This window comes from Rutidosis leptorrhynchoides, chromosome 3, assembly GCF_046630445.1.
Source record: "Rutidosis leptorrhynchoides isolate AG116_Rl617_1_P2 chromosome 3, CSIRO_AGI_Rlap_v1, whole genome shotgun sequence".
Lineage (NCBI taxonomy): Eukaryota > Viridiplantae > Streptophyta > Magnoliopsida > Asterales > Asteraceae > Rutidosis > Rutidosis leptorrhynchoides.
In genome coordinates this window covers 39084745-39105607 of record NC_092335.1, presented here as the reverse complement: position 1 = coordinate 39105607, position 20863 = coordinate 39084745, and the positions used below count along the sequence as shown (strand labels likewise).

Below are 20863 nucleotides of genomic sequence, written 5' to 3'. Positions count from 1 at the left end.
GCACCAATAATTCCCGAATCGGTTCGGCAAGGTCAACTGTTTCCAAAGGTACCCAGTCAATTGCCCTTGGCATTTCAACAACCTTAAAGTAGAGAATGTGCATGTTCTTTTGATAATCTGGATACTCTATCCAACATCGATCAAATCTCAGATTTGGGTGTAACTGATCTTCATTAATGTCTAAACTCAGAATCCTTTGATGTGGAGCGAATTGAAGAAACTGATTAATAAATAATTGATCTTGATCGTGATATGGAATATGTTGCTCCTCCTGTTCTTCTTCTTCTTGTTGCATATGTTGTTCTTGTTCATGAAACATTTCCGGTTCGGGCTCTGGTTGCCTGGACGATGATGCTCCTGAACCTCCAGTATCGGCTTTCTGCAAAACACATTAAACACAAAATTTGTGCATCCAAATATGCATTAGTGTTAGCAAAATAATAACTTGAAACAATTATGATGACATGTTCAAATCATAACACATTTTATACATATTTTCCTAAAAATAACAATTATATACTTTTACATACGAAAATATGTACAATGTTTTATCACATTTAAACTCTTAAACATGTCAACAATAATTATTATAACAATTAAACACTTGTTACATGGCATTCAAATCAAACTAGTGCTCATTTTCATATTTTTGTCAAGTCTACACTTTGTCAAATAAGCATATACGAAAAATGTACATCAAGTTCATAAGCATTTATCTTAAATAACATGCCAAAATAATCACTACTAGCAATGAAACAAGTTTCAAATGGCCTTTATATCAAATTATCCAAGTTCATGAATTTTTAGACTTAAAAAGTCCACTTTAATTCTCAAAAACATGTTTAGGCTCAAAGTTTGGATCAATTAACTACCTAAACATGTTACACTACTTAATTTAGCAACAATTCATGACAAAAATCGGCCATAACCTGTTTATATCAAAAAGCCCCAAATTTCTCAAGAACACAAACCCCAGATTCTTAAAAATTTGAAGTTTTTAGCTTCAATTCATGTTAAATAGCTTCTATCTAGGATATACATGCATAATATAACAACAATTTAGCTCTAATTACACCTAAATTTAACAAAATCAAAATATAAAATTTCTAGCTCAAGAACACAAAAATTCGAATTTAAAGAGATTAGGGGTGAAATCTTTACCTTTCTCCTGAAGGGGTTGAGACTACTGAATCTAGGCATGATTATTGTGAAGTTTTGCAAGAAATTTGATGAAAAATGATGAATTTTTGAGAGAGTTTGGGAGAGTTTTCGTGTATATGTGTGTGTGTTTGTGAAAGAAGCAGAACTCGGCTGGATTTTGTTCCTGTCCAGTTTTTAACAGCCATGCGAGTCGCATGGCTTCCTGCCCATCCCCATGCGACTCGCATGGGGGCCAATTCCAGGTAATTTTAATTTTTTTTTTTTTTTTTTTAAAAATAAAAACCTTATACTTTTAAAACATAAAATTTAATAAAATTTAAAAATTTTGTTTCTTTTTAAGACGAGGTCGTTTCGGGATGATGCCCTAGTCCGTCCCTCGACAAAATTTTAAAATTTGTCAATTTCAAGCAATTGTTTTAAAAGCTTAGATTTTTGGGTTTTTTTAATGTTCTTGGCATACTTTAAATTAAAAAGATTAAAAATAATGATAATAAAAGTTCTCGTCCCTCCCTCGGGTAAAGCAATTTCGGTTCAAAGACCTAGTCTTCAACTTACGACGAATTTTAAAAATCATATTTTTAACTTAATGAGATAAAGTAAATTTTTGTTTTTAAATTCACACAACTTAAATATAAAATTCAAAATTCACACCAAACTTAAAATTTGAAATGCATAAAATTAAAATTTCATATTTTAAAAATTCACACCAAACTTAATTTAAAAATTCATAAATTCATACCAAACTTATATTAATTTTTCAAATATTTACAATTTTAAAAATATTGTTTTTACAAAGTTTACAATATTAATTTAAAATTTAAATATTAATTTTAAAAACATAGTAAAATTAAAAATCTTTTTATTTTTTTATCCCACTTTAATCAATCAAATATTATCAAAAATATGCGCCCCTCTTTTCGGTAAAGTAATTTCGGTTCCAAGACCTAATTTAACTCATGACGAATTTTTGAAATATTTTGGGTTGATTGATTAAAGATATTTATACCTTAAGAATAAACGTTAAATTTCGCAGTGATGTAATAAATTTTTGAATGATATCAATAATTTCGGTCGCCAAACCTAATTTTATTTAATACCAATTTAATACTTTTTAGCGAACAAATTAGCGTTTATTATCAAAAGGTTAAAAAAAAAATATAAAATAAAAATAAAAACTGTACAGACATACCTGTGAAATAGATTTCTTAGTTATATGATCTATTATATTCATAAGATAGTCGGTTTAATTGGTTTTCCATGGCTGCATAGGCGTAACCTCGAGCATTCATTGTCTTTTCTTCTAAACATATGAACGGTCCGTCTCTGCATAAAGTAACAAATTCGGTATTTGAATAGGTTTGATTATTTGAACATTTACCTCCATGTGACCATTTTCCGCATTTGTGACATCGTTCTAGGTGTCGTGCTCTTCTTTTCGCTGCGGATTTTGATTTTCCTTTACCAAATTGTATCTTATTATCTTCACATCTGGATCCTTTTCTGACTCCGTCCATTCTTTCTCTGATTACTGATACTATTTCACTCGGGAGTATGTCATTATTACGTTTAGTGATCAAAGCGTGTAGCATTAGACCATGGTTTAGTTCACAGGCAGTCTTCATTTCGTAAAAACCAAAAAAAAAATAAAAATTCAGAATGGGGGGAGAAGACTAGTTCTTTAGGGTCTGCTAGGGAAAGACCATACGTGTTCCATTTTCGAGAACTACACGAAAACAGACAATCTAACTCTAACAGAAATACATATTATCCTTTAAAGACTTGATTCTCCCCACACTTAGTTAGCTGTGGTGTCGAAATTGTGATTAACTTCGTTGTTGACTTCCATCGGACCATGTATGTAATGTTTAACTCTGTGACCATTAACTTTAAATTCAATCCCATTTGAATTTATCAATTCTATCGTTCCGTATGGGAAAACTCTTTTGACTATGAATGGTCCAGACCATCTTGATTTCAATTTTCCAGGAAATAGCTTGAATCGTGAATTGAAAAGAAGAACTCTGTCTCCTTCTTTAAATTCTTTTGAACTTCTGATTCTTTTATCATGCCATTTCTTCGTTCTTTCTTTATAGATTAACGAATTTTCGTATGCTTCATGTCTTAATTCTTCTAATTCGTTTAGTTGACTTAATCGTAGACGTCCGGCTTCATGTAAATCAAGATTACATGTCTTCAAAGCCCAAAATGCTTTGTGTTCAATTTCTACTGGAAGATGACATGCTTTTCCATAAACAAGTCTAAAAGGTGTGGTTCCAATTGGAGTTTTGTAGGCTGTTCTAAAAGCCCAGAGTGCATCCTCCAATTTAATGGACCATTCCTTCGGATTTGATCCTACGGTTTTCTCTAGAATACGTTTTAAAGCTCGGTTGGTATTTTCAACTTGTCCACTTGTTTGTGGATGATATGCGGTGGAGATTTTATGAGTTACTCCATATCTTTTAAGAACTTTCTCAAGTTGATTATTACAGAAATGAGTACCCCGATCACTTATTAAAGCTTTCGGTGTTCCAAACCTTGCAAAAAGACGTTTTAAAAAGTTGACTACAACTCGTGCATCGTTAGTTGGGAGAGCTTGTGCTTCCGCCCATTTAGATACATAATCAATGGCTACGAGTATATATAGATTATTATGAGATTTTGGAAATGGACCCATAAAGTCAATACCCCAAATGTCAAATACTTCACATACTTGGATGACACTTTGTGGCATTTCATCACGTTGACTTATTTTTCCGGCCCTTTGACATGCATCACAGGATTTGCAAAGAAGGTGTGCGTCTTTGTAAATTGTAGGCCAATAGAATCCAGCTTCATAAACTTTTCTTGCTGTTAGTTGAGGCCCATAATGCCCTCCTGTTGGTCCTGTGTGACAATGGTTTAAAATTTTACTAGCTTCATCTCCAAATACACATCGGCGTATTATTCCATCGGGACAACTTTTAAACAGATGTGGATCTTCCCAGAAATAGTGTTTTATATCACTGAAGAATTTCTTTCGTCTTTGGTACGATAATCCTTTTTCAAGGAATCCACATACTAAATAATTTGCATAGTCTGCAAACCATGGGATTTCTTTATAATCTATCTTCAATAGATATTCATCAGGAAAGTTGTCTTGTATGGCCGATTCATTCAGAACTTCTAATTCGGGATTTTCAAGACGAGAAAGATGATCAGCGGCGAGATTTTCTGCTCCCTTTTTATCTCGGATTTCAATATCAAACTCTTGTAAGAGTAAGATCCAACGGATTAATCTTGGTTTAGCATCTTGTTTTGAAAATAGATATCTAAGAGCAGAATGGTCGGTATAGACCACCGTTTTTGCTAGAACGAGATATGATCGAAATTTGTCAAAAGCAAAGACAATAGCAAGGAGTTCTTTTTCAGTAGTTGTATAGTTCGTTTGTGCTCCTTGTAATGTCTTACTAGCATAATATATAGGTTGAAATCGTTTTTCAATCCTTTGTCCTAAAACGGTTCCCATTGCAAAATCACTTGCATCGCACATTAGTTCAAATGGTAGATTCCAATTTGGTGTTATCATGATCGGTGCATTAGTGAGTTTTTCTTTAAGAATATTAAAAGATTTGATACATTCATCTGAAAAGATGAATGGCGCATCCTTTTCTAGGAGTTTATTCATAGGAGTGGCAATTTTAGAAAAATCTTTTATGAAACGTCGGTAAAAACCGGCATGCCCTAGAAAACTCCTAACTCCTCTAACATTGGTGGGATGTGGAAGTTTAGCAATTACATCTACTTTAGCTCTATCCACTTCAATTCCTTCTTTTGAAATTTTATGTCCAAGCACGATGCCTTCTTTAACCATGAAATGGCATTTCTCCCAATTAAGTACTAGATTTGATTTTTCGCATCTAATTAGCATTCGTTCCAGATTAACTAGACATGATTTAAATGTATCACCGAAGACTGAAAAGTCATCCATGAATACTTCCATGCATTCTTCTATCATGTCGTGAAAAATCGCCATCATACACCTTTGAAAGGTTGCAGGGGCGTTGCAGAGTCCAAATGGCATGCGTTTGTAAGCAAAAGTACCATAAGGGCACGTGAATGTGGTTTTCTCTTGATCTTCGGGTGCTATTGGAATTTGAAAATATCCGGAAAATCCATCTAGAAAACAATAGTAACTATTTCCGGCTAATCTTTCCAACATTTGATCTATGAAAGGTAAGGGAAAGTGATCTTTTCTGGTGGCGTCATTTAATTTTCTATAATCAATACATACACGCCATCCTGTTACAGTCCTAGTAGGAATAAGCTCATTTTTCTCATTTGTGATGACAGTCATGCCACCCTTCTTAGGCACGCATTGAACTGGGCTTACCCATGGACTATCAGAGATTGGATATATCAAACCTGCATCTAGCAGTTTAATAATCTCTTTCTTAACTACATCTTGCATATTAGGATTTAGTCTTCGTTGGCGTTGCACATACGTTTTATGACCTTCTTCCATAAGGATTTTATGTGTGCAATACGAAGGACTTATTCCTTTAATATCATGAATCTTCCATGCAATGGCTGGTTTATGAGCTTTCAACACAGAAATGAGCTGTGATTTCTCATTTTCAGTAAGAGAAGACGATATTATTACAGGTAATTCAGATTCACCATGTAAATAAGCGTATTCCAAATGGTTTGGAAGTGGCTTTAACTCTAATTTCGGAGGTTCTTCTATCGATGATTTATATCGATATCTGTCTTCTTCTTTTAGCATTTGAATTTCTTCTGTTGTTGGTTCATATCCATTAGCTATAAGTGTAGCTAACATTTCAGCTTCATCAATTGGTTCATTACCTTCTCCTAAAGAACATTCTCCTGTTCCTTGTAATTCTGGAAATTCTTCTAATAATTCTGCATGTGCATCTATAGTTTGAATATAATAACATGTATCATCTGCAGATTGTGGTTGTTGCATTGCTCTATCAACTGAAAAGGTAACACTCTCATCCTCTATACTTAGGGTCAGTTTCTTACCGAACACGTCTATCATTGCTTTAGCCGTGTTTAAGAATGGTCTTCCTAATATGAGAGGAACTTGAGAATCTTCTTCCATGTCCAAAACAACAAAATCTACTGGAAATACTAAAGTACCAACTTTAACTAGCATGTTCTCCATTATCCCTCTAGGATATTTTATTGATCTATCGGCTAGTTGTATGCTTATTCTTGTTGGTTTCAATTCTCCAAGGTCTAGTTTAGCGTATAGTGAATACGGCATTAGATTTATACTAGCACCTAAATCAGCCAATGCTTCTATTGAACTAAGACTACCCAGAAAACATGGAATTGTGAAACTTCCTGGATCAGATAGTTTTTCTGGTATCTTATTCAACAGCACTGCTGAACAATTTGCATTCATAGTAACAGCCGAGAGTTCTTCCATTTTCTTTCTATTCGTGATTAGATCTTTCAAGAATTTAGCATACCTTGGCATTCCTGAAATCACATCAATGAAAGGAAGATTTACATTTATCTGTTTAAACATATCCAAGAATTTGGATTGCTCGGCTTCAAGTTTTTCTTTCTTCATTTTACTCGGATAAGGAAGTGGTGGTTGGTATGGTTTAACATAAGGTTTATCCTTAACTGTATTATCTTCATTAACTTTTTCAATTACCGGTTCTTTTTCCTTATCTTGATCAGGTTGTGGTTCTTGTGGAGTAGGAATAGTTTCATCAGAAGTTACAGGTATTTCAGGTGGTTTAAGTGTTGTACCACTTCTTGTGGTAATAGCTTTAGCTGTTTCATTCCGGGGGTTAGCATTTGTATCGCTTGGTAGACTTCCCGGTTTTCTTTCACCTATTAACCTTGCTAGGTTGCTCACTTCTTGTTCTAGATTTTGAATAGAAGCTTGTTGATTTCTAAATGCTTGAGCATTTTGTTCATTTGTTTGTTTTTGAGATGTGAAAAACTGCGTTTGAGTTTCAACTAGCTTCGTCATCATATCTTCTAAATTCGGCTTTTTATCATCGGTTTGTTGTGGTGGTATGTTTTGAAAATTAGGTCTTTGCTGATTATAAGTATTATTGGATACTTGTTGATTGCTAGGACCTTGTTGGTTGTTGTATGGAATATTTCGGTTATAATTCTGGTTTTGATTATAAATCGGTCTTGGCGGTTGATAATTATTCTGATAATTATTTCCAGGCCTTTGGTTTATGTATGAAATATTCTCTCTTTGTTCCATTGTTAATTCAATACTGAGACAATCTTTTGTCAAATGTGGTCCTCCACACTGCTCACAACTAATTCGTATTGCATGAATATCCTTAGTCATCTTTTCCATTCGTCTCTCGAAAGCATCTATCTTTGCGGAAATGGAATCTAAGTCATGGCTAGAATCGGCTCTAGCTGCTTTAGATGATCTAATGATATCTTTTTCTTGGTGCCACTCATGCGAGTGAGAAGCAGTATTATCAATAATTTTGTAAGCATCAGTTTCGGTTTTCTTCATAATAGAACCACCAGCTGCTATATCTATGTCTTTTCTTGTAGTGATGTCGCATCCTCGGTAGAATATTTGTACTATTTGACAGGTGTCTAAACCATGTTGCGGACATCCTCTTAACAACTTTCCATATCTTGTCCACGCCTCATATAGAGTTTCATTTGGCTTCTGTGTGAACGTAACAATTTCTGCTTGAAGTCTTACGGCTTTAGATGCAGGAAAAAATTGTTTAAGAAATTTGTCAACTAAAACATCCCATGTATCGATCGCCCCTTCAGGTAACGATTCCAACCAATCTTTGGCTTCTCCCTTTAAAGTCCAGGGAAATAACATGAGATATATCTGTTCATCCTCCACTTCTCGGATTTTAAATAGTGTGCAGATCCTATTAAAGGTACGTAGATGTTCATTTGGATCTTCCTTCGGCGCACCACTAAATTGGCATTGATTAGTCACCATGTGTAAAATTTGTCCTTTGATTTCATAATCTGGCGCATTAATGTCTGGATGAGTAATTGCGTGACCTTGGCCAGTGCGTTTAGCTCTCATTCGGTCTTCCATACTTAAAGGTTCCAGATTCTCCATAATTGAATTTGTTGAATCGGTATCACTAGATGATTCTGATTTAATAGTTCGTTCCTCAACAATCTCTGTTTGAATGATTGGTGGTTCCGGAGGAAAGTTTAATGGTTCAGGATCTATGAACCGTTCCTGAATATTTTCTGGATTCTCAATTGTGAGGTCGGGTTCAAAAAATGGATTATCGGTAATTTGAACTGAAGTACTTGGTCGACTGGATGACGATTCTAAAGAAAAATCAACGGCGGTTATATTTGTTAAATGATGTCTTGATCGAGTTACAGGTGGTGAACGTACAAAAGGTGGTGAACGTCTTGCTCGGTGCATTCACAGAATATCCTATTAGTTTTTAAAAGGAAAGAAAAATTATAATAAGTTATCCAATCAATAGACTTTTCTGATTTTGCCCACGTTTCGAATAGCCAAAAGATGCAGCAGAGGGGCAGGATTCGTTTGGTCTCAATATAATTGAGGACTGTTTGGCTCCAATAACCCGGTCCACGTACAAATCCAACTATTACTACGAACCAGAAAATTTTGATGTCTATCAATTTAACCACTTAAAATAAATTTTCGTAATTTTAAGAAATTTAGATAAGAAGTAGAAAAAATTCTTAGTCCTAAAACTAGAATAGCGAGAAATAAGAGAGAAAAAGAGTTCGTCGAAAAAGGTTGAAAAAGAAAAAATGGTTGAAAAATAAAAGGCGACGGAAAAATAAAAGAAACTTATAAAAACTTAAAAATACTTTACTAACCTAACCTTATTACTACAACTAACTTAATATTATAATCGCAAATTGAAATTACTAATTGGAATGATAATTGATACATAGTAAAAGGTCTAAAAATATTAAAGCTTACAGGAAAAACTAAATCCCAAATGGAAATAACTTAAAAAGAAACTAAAACTTAAAAAGGCGTCGCAAAATTCTAAAGCACCTAAATCTTAGTCTAAAGAAAAAGCACTTAAGGAATTTTACGGCAAAGCCTAAAAATCTAGGAGTAAAAATAACTATAGCAAAAACTAAGTTTAAAATTAATTATGAGCGAAAAATATAAATATTACGCTACAACGATTAAAAAGGGACAAAATATAAAAGTTATAAAAAGTTATAAAAATATTAGATTTTATAAAAATATTATTTTTATATTAATTATATTAAAGTATTAAGTTTTAAATATAATAAAACTAATTAAAAGTAATTAATTAAACTAAAAACTTAATTAATAATAATAAATAAAATTAGGTTTTAATAATAATAATATTATATTAACCGTAATAAATGCGAAATTAGGGTTTCTTTGTGGCCCTGTCAGACCCCTCATGCGAGTCGCATGATTTAAAAGGTTGGGTCATGCGAGTCGCATGACTGAACTGGACCGGTTCAACTGGACAGGTCCAATTTGACAGGTCACGTTTTATTTAATATTTATTTTTTTTTCTGTTTTATATTTAAAATATAAATATATATATAATTAAAATAAAAACTTAAAAATAACTTAAAATACTTTATAATTTTGTAAAAATAAAAGAAAAACTTAAAAATATACTTAAAATATATTTTTTTTTCGATTTTAAAAGCTTTTTTTTTTTTTTATATTTAAACAAAAATATAAATTTTACAAAAACTAATTATAACTTAAAAATTAAAAATATGGCGTTTCGCTTCGGCGAATGTTCCCCGGCAGCGGCGCCAAAAATAACTTGATGTCTAACGAGGTGTATATAAAATAGTTATTATTTTACTAGGAAAATACTATTAAATACGATACAATTTTACACAAGATATTTATTTATTTATAGAATGGATATACTTAAACCTTGCTACAACACTTATAGGCAGTGTACCTAATCGTACAGTAGTGTAGTTTTTAGTAAGTCCGGTTCGTTCCACAGGGAAATCTTTAAACAAAGCTCAACGCTATATTAGTTTACTTTTATAAAAATACAAATATATATATAAGTAATATTATTATTATAAAGGGGGGTTTTTACCGTTTAATGACCGGTTTGTCGATTTTAAAACTTTAGTCGCAGTTAAAACCTAATGTAAAATATAAAATAAATACAAGACTTTAAATTAAAGCGTAAAGTAAATAACGATAATGAAATTGCGAATAATAAAAATGCGATAAAATTAAATTGCGATAATTAAAAGTACGATAATTAAAAGTGCGATTAAATAACAATAAATAAAAGTGCGATAATTAGAAGTGCAATTAAATATAAAATAAAGGAAATTAAATATGAAATAAAAGAATTATGCTTATTTAAACTTCCGTAATCATGATGTTTGACGTGTTGATTTTAGTTTTATGCCCATGGGTTAATTGTCCTTTGTCCTGGATTATTCAATATGTCCGTCTGGTTTTTGTCCATAACAGTCCATCAGTCATAAATATAAAGTGCAAGTGTCCTTGTCAAATTATTATTATACCCGAAGTTAAATATTCCAACTAATTGGGGATTCGAATTGTAACAAGGTTTTAATACTTTGTTTAATGAATACACCAGGTTATCGACTGCGTGTAAACCAAGGTTTTACTACTTTGTTAACAATTACACCAATTACCCTTGAATGTAATTTCACCCCTGTTTTAATTATTCTAGTGGCTATTAATCCATTCCCGTGTCCGGTTAAATGAACGATTATTCGTACATATAAATACCCCGCCCATCGTGTCCGATCGAGTGTATATGGTAATTTATAGGGACGCCCAATTGTAAATCTTTATATTAACATTAACAAACTTTCATTTAGTTAAACAAATATAAAGCCCATTAATAGCCCATAGTCTAATTTCCACAAGTGTCGTTCTTTTGTCCAAACCCCAATTATGGTACAAAGCCCAATTACCCAATTTTAGTAATTAGCCCAACATCATGATTACTTCGTTTTAAATAAGCATAATAATAACTTAGCTACGAGACATTAATATAAAAAGGTTGAACATAACTTACAATGATTAAAAATAGCGTAGCGTTACACGGACAGAATTTCGACTTACACCCTTACAACATTCGCTAACATACCCTTATTATTAGAATTATAATTAAAATTAAAATATAAATTATAAATATAAATATATTTACGTATGAAGAGGAAGAGAAAAAAAATGTAGTAAAACTCGGCAGAAAACTGGCTTTATATAGGACCTGACCAGCAATCTCACACCATGCGACTCGCATGGATTTGTGCTTCTGGCCATGCGAGTCGCATGGCCACCCTGGATTCAGCCAACTACTTTGTTTTCTTCTTGCCGACGTAATATAATAATAATAATATATATAATATATAATTATATATAATTATATATATATTATATTATATTCTTGTGCATAGTAGACTAGATATTTTTGGCCCGTTGCGTCGGGCGTTTCTTCTTGGCTCAGGTCCCGGTTCCGGATTTTCGGACGTCCTCGCGTATTATTTTAAATCGCGTACTTTGCGTTCCGCAACTTGTACTCTTGTCATTTTGAGACGTTCCTCATCAATATTTTGAACCTTTTTAATTGTATCTTGTACTTTTTAGCTCTTTGGACCTTTTTGTCTTCAATTTGTCGAATCTGCTTTTTATCTTCTCTTTTTAAAATTTAAACGAATATCGCTTGTAAATCGAACAATTGCAACTAAAAGCTTGTCTTTCTTGAGGAATAATGCTATGAAATATATGTTCGTTTTTAGCATTATCATATGTGTACGTACAACGTCTATCTCCTGGACTTACATACTTTGAATGTGAAGTTTCTGAAAAACACCTTGAACTGTTAACTAGTTCTTGAAATGCTGACGAAGCAGCAACAACTGTAAACGATCTTAACAATAAAAAGTTTGATGATAAAGAATAGTGTATTGGCAAAGCTCAAAAAAAGAGAAGTTTTGGAACTGGAAAACGGATTGAGCAAAGTATGAAAGAGGCAACGGTGAAACATGCCTTCAAAGAATCTAAATGATTCAGTACCTGCTGAAGTCATTAAAGGAATACCTTGCTCTTGACTCTAAACCCCTGCGGACAATATTCTTCATCATCCTCTGATATTAGAAATTCTAAGATATCATCATATCTTTCATTATAAATATCCTCCATATTTCTGAAGATATTTTCTTAATTATTCTTATCCGAAATCATTTACCTCTTCGCGTTATCTGTATTACATCAAAAAAGAAACTATTTTAGTTTCTAAATTCTGAAACATTCGAGTTTAAAATAGGAATTTTTTTTTTTGAAGTAGTGTTGGGAGCTGAAGCATGAGTTAGTATAATATAATGACACTTGATCAACGTGATTATATTACAGTAATTCATGCTGAGTTTCTAAATGGAACGCGATGATTCACAGATCATAACGTCATCATGTGCCATGTTACACGACTCCTATATTCTATTTAATCTCTAAAATATCAAGAAAATATTTCTTGATGATTCGGTCTTTTCTAGGGTATTCTGGTAATTTAACAAATCAAGATCATGCCATTACAATTTCCTTCTTAGAACATTAACTATGTTCATTCAGAAATTCATATCTACGAATTCTGGACCATTACATACGGTGCTTAATCTCAAGAAGAGGAAACGAAAGAATGAAGCTCCGAAATAGAAATAGGAGTATAAATCGCAGCAAATAGAAGGGAGCATTAACTATGGATGACAATAATTATAGAAGACAGGAGCAGGGACTTCGAAATATAAAGGAGGATATAAAGCCCAACGACTACCCAGAAATTATAAACCATATATATCGATGCATATAGCAATATAAAGACATGGGAGAACTAAAAACACTATAAAACTAAGAGTATAGTAAAAGTAAATAGATTCTTCCGGTGGCAGATGAAAGAAAAGAATGACAGATATGAAAGTTAGGAGTATATCAAGAATCAGAACTGGATGGAGCATATTAGTGAATAAAAGGTGTGAGTTGTGGAAATAAGGAAACGAAGGGGGTGGATATATAGTAAAATATCCGACAGAGCAATCAAAACATATTATCGCATTTAATCAAAGCTGATCTTAACTTCCTTAATTTTCGAAGAACCAAATCTTATTACGAAGATTTTCTCTAAATTCCTTGAATTTCAAAAATCAACCGTGACTATGTCATTGGTTAAAAAGAACGTGCATTTACTCATTTCATTCTTTTGTGATAACTTCACTCGTACCCTTCACAAAAATCAAATTGCTTTATCTATATTACTTGATGATAATAAAACTCTAATTTTCAACTCGTATACGTCATGAAAACATACTTATTATCAGCCATGACCATTCCATTCGAATTTCGGGACGAAATTTCTTTAACGGGTAGGTACTGTGACAACTCGAAAATTTCCAATCAAATTTAAACTTTATCTTTATATTATTCTGACACGATAAGCAAAGTTTGTTAAGTTAAATCTCAAGAATTTTAAACTGTGTTCATACATTCATTATAACCTCGACCAAATTCCGACGATTCATGAACCGTTATATATAAATAGATATGTATATATATGTATATATATATATATATATATATATATATATATATATATATATATATATATATATATATTATAACTTGAGAATATTAATAAAGTATTAAACGTATATTACTTTACACGAACGCATTTGTTTCAATATGTTTATCGATGGAATTAGAAGATAATATCAAATGATTGATTTATCAGATACATTGTGATATGATTACAGGTCTATGTTATGAGGTCCACTGTGATTTAAGAAATCTATTCTTTTTGACAACATTCGGAAAATGGTAAAGTGATTTATAAGTAAGAACGTGGAGTGTAAATAACTTAGATGTTGGATATCGACAAGTTAAGTAACTCGACATTTTTCATACGTTTATTTAACCTTTGGACTTTATCCCATGCTTCACCAACAGACCGTAATTTAAAAACTTGAAATCTATTATGAATATATATGATTCTACTTTTCTAAAACGTTTTATGATATAACGATTTCCATTATTTTAACCTTTTAACAAAATGATTCTTAAATATATTTAGTTTTGGAAAACAAAATTATCATATTTATTTGATTTATTTTCAAACGTACAAAAACGTTTTTAGTTTAAAAAGAACTTTATTATTAAAACGTATATAACTTTTATAAATATCTAGAACCACTTTTGAAAACTCATTACTTAACCAGTATGATAAAGATAACGATATTTATATTTTATTTTATTAAATATAAATAATGATTTAAATTAATTTTATATATATTTATACGCGTATTATACGTACATAGTTTTATACTTTTACTATACTTTAACTTTACCTTTACTTTACTTTTACTTTACTTTAACTTTAATAATTCATACTTTAATAATTCACTTTAATAATTCATACTTTAATAATTCACTTTAATAATTCATACTTTAATAATTCACTTTAATAATTCAAAAATCTATTATAAATAGAATTCAATAGGTTTCATTATTTTATAGAAACTTGAAATATATTTCTCTAAACTCTCTCAATCGACTTACATATATATATTTACTCAGTATTATATCAAGATATTATTAGTATACATAAAATACTACGACGAGGTCATGAGCGTATTATTTCAAAATGGATTTTTCGAGCGGGATAGAGCTAAGGAAAACATGGTTTATAGCTATGGAGGTGATGGGTATGGTTCATGGGTATGCTTGTGAGGTCAATCTAGTGTTTATCGTCTCTGTTGCGTCTACGTACCTTTCCTGCAATATTGAATCTCAATATTGATACGTGAGTACTCGTAAATTATTTTTACATATTAATAGTGTATCCCTGACTAGTGCTCGAGAATATAGGATTATGCATGCTTGTACTTTTGATATTGCCCTTTGATAGGTTATGTTGAATCCTGAATTAGTTACACTTGCGGAGTTGCGGTTGAGATAAGGTATAAGATATGCATGTCCTTGGAAGGCTAGCGAAAAATTGAGAACTTTTCATTTAGATTTCGAATGGGTTCGATGAACGGATTAGAAGTTATAGTCAATTGAATTTTTATAAAAATGATTATTATTATCGTCGTTCTAGTTTTATCTTATTATTATCATTATTAATAAAAGGAATTATCATTAAAAATTGTTATTTTTATTATTATTACTATTGTTATCATCGTTAAAGTTATTATTATTATTATTATTATTATTATTATTATTATTATTATTATTATTATTATTATTATTATCTTATTATTATTATTATTATTATTATTATTATTATTATTATTATTATTATTATTATTATTATTATCATTATTAATATATATATCACTATTTAAAAATGGTTATTGTTATTGTTATTATTATTATTATCATTAAAATAGTTATTAGTATTATTAATAATATCATAGTAATTATCATTATTAGTATTATTGTAATTAAAACTAATATTAGTAACACCTAATTCTTTTTAGTACTATTATTATTAGTATTATAAACACAATATAAAAGACGATTAAAAGCTATTAAACGAAACGATTAGGAAATAATGAGTATGAGTATCATGATGAAATTAAAATATTATAAGATATTGATCTAGATAAAATTATCATTCTTATTATTTTTATCATTACTATTATTATTAAAAGTATCGTTAGTATTAAAACTATCATTTTAACAAAAAATATCATTTTAATATAAATGTCATTGTTTTATAAAATATCATTATTATTATCATTTTAAATAGAATTATTATTTTAAAGTTAATATTAAAAAGTATCATAAATATTAAAGTTATCATAATTAGAATTATCGTTTTATTATAATATCATTATTAGTAAATATAAATATTGATATTTTTAAAAGAATAATAATAATTATTATTACAAAATAATACAACTTTTACTTATTATTATTATCAATGTTATTTTATCAAATAAATATGTAATACAAATAATATAATTACCTTAATAAAACCTATCATAATATTTTTTTTAAATTAACTTTATAAATTTTATTACTTAAGATATATAAAAGTATATTTTTATATAAAATTTTATTTATTAATAAATGAATTATATTATTTACTCTATTAAATCTTTTAAAAATATTTAAAAATATAAAACGACGATATTTAAACTATATAATAATCATGTATAAATTTTGGAAATCATTTTGAGTCAAATTAACTTTTGTTGATCTTTGCATATTAGTCTCGAGCATTAGGATTGTGGTACACTATGACTTGACCTAATTTGTTAGACAAATATTGACCAGCACATATATATACATAATTAATTTAGGTTCGTGAATCCGAGGCCAACCTTGCACTTTTTCAATGACGTTATATGTATTTTTACTACGAAATACAGTATGGTGAGTTTCATTATTCCCTTTTTAAATGCTTTTGCAATATATATTTTTAGGACTGAGAATACATGCGCTATTTTTATAACTGTTTTACGAAATAGACACGAGTAAATGAAACTACATTCTATGGCTGAATTATTAAACGGAGTATGCCCCTTTTTAGTCTGGTAATCTAAGAATTAGGGAACAGACACCCTAATTGACGCGAACTCTAAAGATAGATCTATCGGGCCCAACAAGCCCCATCCAAAGTACCGGATGCTTTAGTACTTCGAAATTTATATCATGTCCGAAGGAGGATCCCGGAATGATGGAGATATTCTTATATGCATATTGTTAATGTCGGTTACCAGGTGTTCAATCCATATGAATGCTTATTTTTGTCTCTATGCATGAGACGTATATTTATGAGAACTGGAAATGAAATTCTTGTGGTCTATTAAAATGATGGAAATGAATGATTATGATAAACTAATGAACTCACCAACCTTTTGGTTGACACTTTAAAGCATGTTTATTCTCAGGTATAAAAGAAATCTTCCGCTGTGCATTTGCTTGTTTTAAAGATATTACTTGGAGTATTTCATGGCATATTTCGAAGAATGTTGCATTCGAGTCATTGAGTTCATCAAAGATTACTATTAAGTTAATTTATAATTGGATAGTGGATATTATGAAATGGTATGCATGCCTGTCAATTTTCTATGTAAAGAAAGTTTGTGTTTTAAAAACGAATGCAATGTTTGTAATATGTATCATATAGAGGTCAAATACCTCGCGATGTAATCAACTATTGTGAATCGTTTATAATGTATATGAACGGGTCCTTTCAACTATCTTCAGTTTTCCGACGATAGTCTCTCGCTCAATTCTTTTTCCATTCCGGTTAACAATCTTGTAAGTCAAGACATTAGAGGATCTGTCCCGAACTAGGGTAGCTTCGGAAGGAACAATAACTCGCCAGTCTTCTATATATTGGAATAAATCTTTCACAACCGGTTTGACCCTAGATCTAATTCCCTGATCGAGAAGCTCTCACCTACCTCCCCGACTTGATCATCAATAAACATTTTTTGAATCGCATCACCAAAATCTGTATCATTTCCGTTATCATGTAAATTAAACGAAAACGTAACAATCACTTCTTTCTTCTTCTTTCTAAAAGTTGACTTGGCTAAAATTTCATCATGCGGTTCTTCAAATGACCATTAAGAATATATCATTCCGTGAAAAACCCTACACACGGATCAACACAATAGCAATATCTCCTACCTTCTCGACGAAACTCAATTGATTTATAAACAATCATTAGCGACTTTATTTCCCTTACAAGCTTCCGAAGATGATGAAATGATAGTATGATTCACTAACAATTGAACATATCAAAAATAAAATAAAATAAAATGTACGTTATATAATAATTTAATAATGCAGTATTAACCATAAGTCCATTATACTCTGTATTGTATAGCGTTTCATAATGTGATTAGTGTACGGTTGAAATGTGACCTAGCTAGGTGGTCGAAAATGGACATTCAACAATAACTATGGGGTTAAAAATGAATACTTAATAAAATATAGGGTTCTATTTGAAACTATATATTACAATTACCCCCCATAAAATCTTCCGTCCCTTCTAAATCCTTCTGTGTTTTCTGCCTCCCTCGATCCTTCACTTCCCTTACAAACCCACCATAATTTCTTGTAGATTCTTCCAAATTCATAACACCCACACACAAAAAATCTATCTTTTTTCATCTAACATATAATCGATCTAATATTTTCTTGATTGAAAGCTTGTCTACGAGACAGAGAATGAGATTCCGAGGAGATATATACAACGATACAAGAATATATATACACACAGTGTCATCCATAGGTTTTAGAGAGATTAAAACCCAAAAAGATCACCTGATTTTACAATTTTAGTGGTTTTCGAGACACTATCAGTAGTTAATTTCATCCAGTAGTTAATTTGATCATAGCTCAGTTATAGTGAGAAATTTGTGTGTGTGCAAGTATGATGTCACCTGGAATTAATTTAGTGATGACTGTAATTGGATTTACTGTTAGTACTATGTTTATTGTGTTTGTGTGTACGAGATTAATTTGTGCTCGAATTCATTACATATCTGCAAGAAGATCATTTCGGATGTCTTCTAGATCCGATCTCAACTCTGTAAGTATCTATATATGTTTCTTTGGTATCTAATTTTAGTAACATGGTCATATGTTATATGTTTTCATCTCATATACTCACATTTAACCCCATTTGTTTGATCATTTTTATCTTGTTTGTGATTTTAATTATTTATAAACGTTTGTGCAACAAAACATTTTTAAATTAAAATTCCTGTAAGCTGTTATAATTTTACTTTAAAAATAATAATAATATAATAATAATAATCTAACACCCCATTAAGACCACTTGTATCACCAGAAAAAGTGAGCAATTGCTATCTTTCTAGTTGTCTTTAGCAGATATGGTATAGTGAGTGTAGGTATCTGACAAGTGTATTAAGCAATAACTTTAGGTGAATGGGTGATAATGTAAAGCAGAAAAAAAGGGCCAAAAGTGTACCTAAAGGAGTATAATTTGAAACTTGCAGTCATGTGGTTATTCTTGAAGTTGTACTTGTATTTGAAAAGAAAAGATATGATATAATGGGGTCCAATAATGCTACCATGTTAGGTATCTAGTTTTGTTTTCTATCCCTCTTTAGCAACTTTTAAGCCTAAAAAGGATTGTGTAACAAAACTATTGTTTGTGTACGGATTGTGTTAGGTTTTTGGTGTTTTCATTCATGTTCTTCTTTAATTTGTTTTATCTATTATCTATAAAAAGTTGTTTAGGCTTCAACACTTGTGTTTCTTGATTTTGACAATGGCCTATATGTTTGTTAGTCCGTACTAATGATGATTTTACACGTATTTTCTATGGTTTATAGTTGGAGCGAGGTGCTGAATTCGTTGCAGCAAACTTCCCTACGAAGAAGTATAGTGATCCGTTCTTTTCTTGTGCAAAAGATGCCCAGTAAGTAGACATTTTAAAGCTAGCTGTTTTCATTGAACAGAATTATGTAAAAAGGCCAATGCTTTTTCGGCCTTTGCAAGAACGTATTGCAGGCTATGACTAGTGAAATGGTTTGTGGGATTTTATGCTCTTGCCCTATTAGTGAAGAAAAATTCAATCTTTATGATCTATAATCACGAAGATTATTACAAATTTTATCTTATTTTATCAAGATTATATAGGGTTCTTGTAACATATTCACACGTAAACCTGAATCAGAAATGGTTATGGGTTTTTTTTTTTTCCTTAACCTATTTGATGAATAAAAAACCTATCTTTATAATTTTTAAATACCGGATTTATACGATCTTATCTTATATCTACAATTTTGAAGTTAGAAAAAAGGAATACTGATTGTGTCACTTTAAAGAAGTCAACTTTTTGAATGGAGGGATCAGTTCTAAACTATTTTGGTTTCTTCATGGGGGAGCAATGCAGTGTAGTACGGAGTATTATATATCGAATACTAAGTCAAATTAATTAGTTAATTCTCTAATGAAGTTATTGTAAGCCTATCAGCTTATGCCAAATTAATACTTAATTCTCTCTTTGAATAGTTAAATGGAATTAAATGGATCACTCACTTGTCTTGTTGACTTTATAAGTGTGTTGAAATTTTGACCCGTAAACGATTCTTATCCTTGTCCTTTTTTTTTGTAGATGTATAGTTTGTCTTTCGGAATATCATGCAGATGACACTCTGCGGATTCTACCTTTCTGTGGACACTTTTTCCACTCATCGTGTATCGACATATGGCTGCAGCAGCACTGCACGTGTCCCGTTTGCCGAGTCTCGTTGCGTGAGATCTTTGATAAACGCTGCTTGATGCAACCCATGTTTAGTTCACCCATTTTGTTTTCATCAAGAGCTGATGACTCTCATAGAATGAGCCCAATCACTGATAGTCAACCCAGGTCAACTGAAAATGAACAAGAAGTGGAACAGAACAACTCAAACACAAATGAGAACAGTTCAGCTTGCTCGAAAAGTCCGGTTAACAAACAATTTGAAAGCCCATCTGATGTATAAGAATTAACAGCTCTCAGATGCAATCTAGGTTTGCAGCTTTAGTATCTTCTCTTTTATATGTTAAAAAGAAAGATGGCAGGGGTATTATTGTCTTTCTAGGGATTTGTTTGTTTGGGTTTTACTAGTATTTGTAAATATTGAAAAATCTGAAGAGTTTGATTAGTAGATTGTTTATAAATATCGACCTTCTGTGTTGACATTAGTCAAAGTCTTA

The 20863-nt window shown here is 31.0% G+C and overlaps 1 protein-coding gene across 1 annotated transcript; it reads left to right on the top strand.

Annotated features, from left to right (window-relative positions):
- Window positions 1-18202: 18202 nt before the first annotated feature.
- LOC139895972 (RING-H2 finger protein ATL10-like) lies at window positions 18203-20811 on the top strand. The gene is made up of 3 exons (XM_071878534.1): window positions 18203-18725; window positions 19495-19580; window positions 20280-20811. Exons 1-3 carry the CDS (start codon window positions 18567-18569, stop codon window positions 20647-20649), a joined length of 615 nt encoding a protein of 204 aa, XP_071734635.1. The 5' UTR covers window positions 18203-18566; the 3' UTR covers window positions 20650-20811.
- Window positions 20812-20863: the final 52 nt, after the last annotated feature.

Bases quoted from the DNA above. Each gene is read 5' to 3' on its own strand.
- LOC139895972 (XM_071878534.1), top strand. From the start codon at position 18,567: ATGATGTCACCTGGAATTAATTTAGTGATGACTGTAATTGGATTTACT. The intron at 18,726-19,494 runs GTAAGTATCTAT...TATGGTTTATAG, and splicing joins CTAGATCCGATCTCAACTCT to TTGGAGCGAGGTGCTGAATT. The intron at 19,581-20,279 runs GTAAGTAGACAT...TTTTTTTTGTAG, and splicing joins TCTTGTGCAAAAGATGCCCA to ATGTATAGTTTGTCTTTCGG.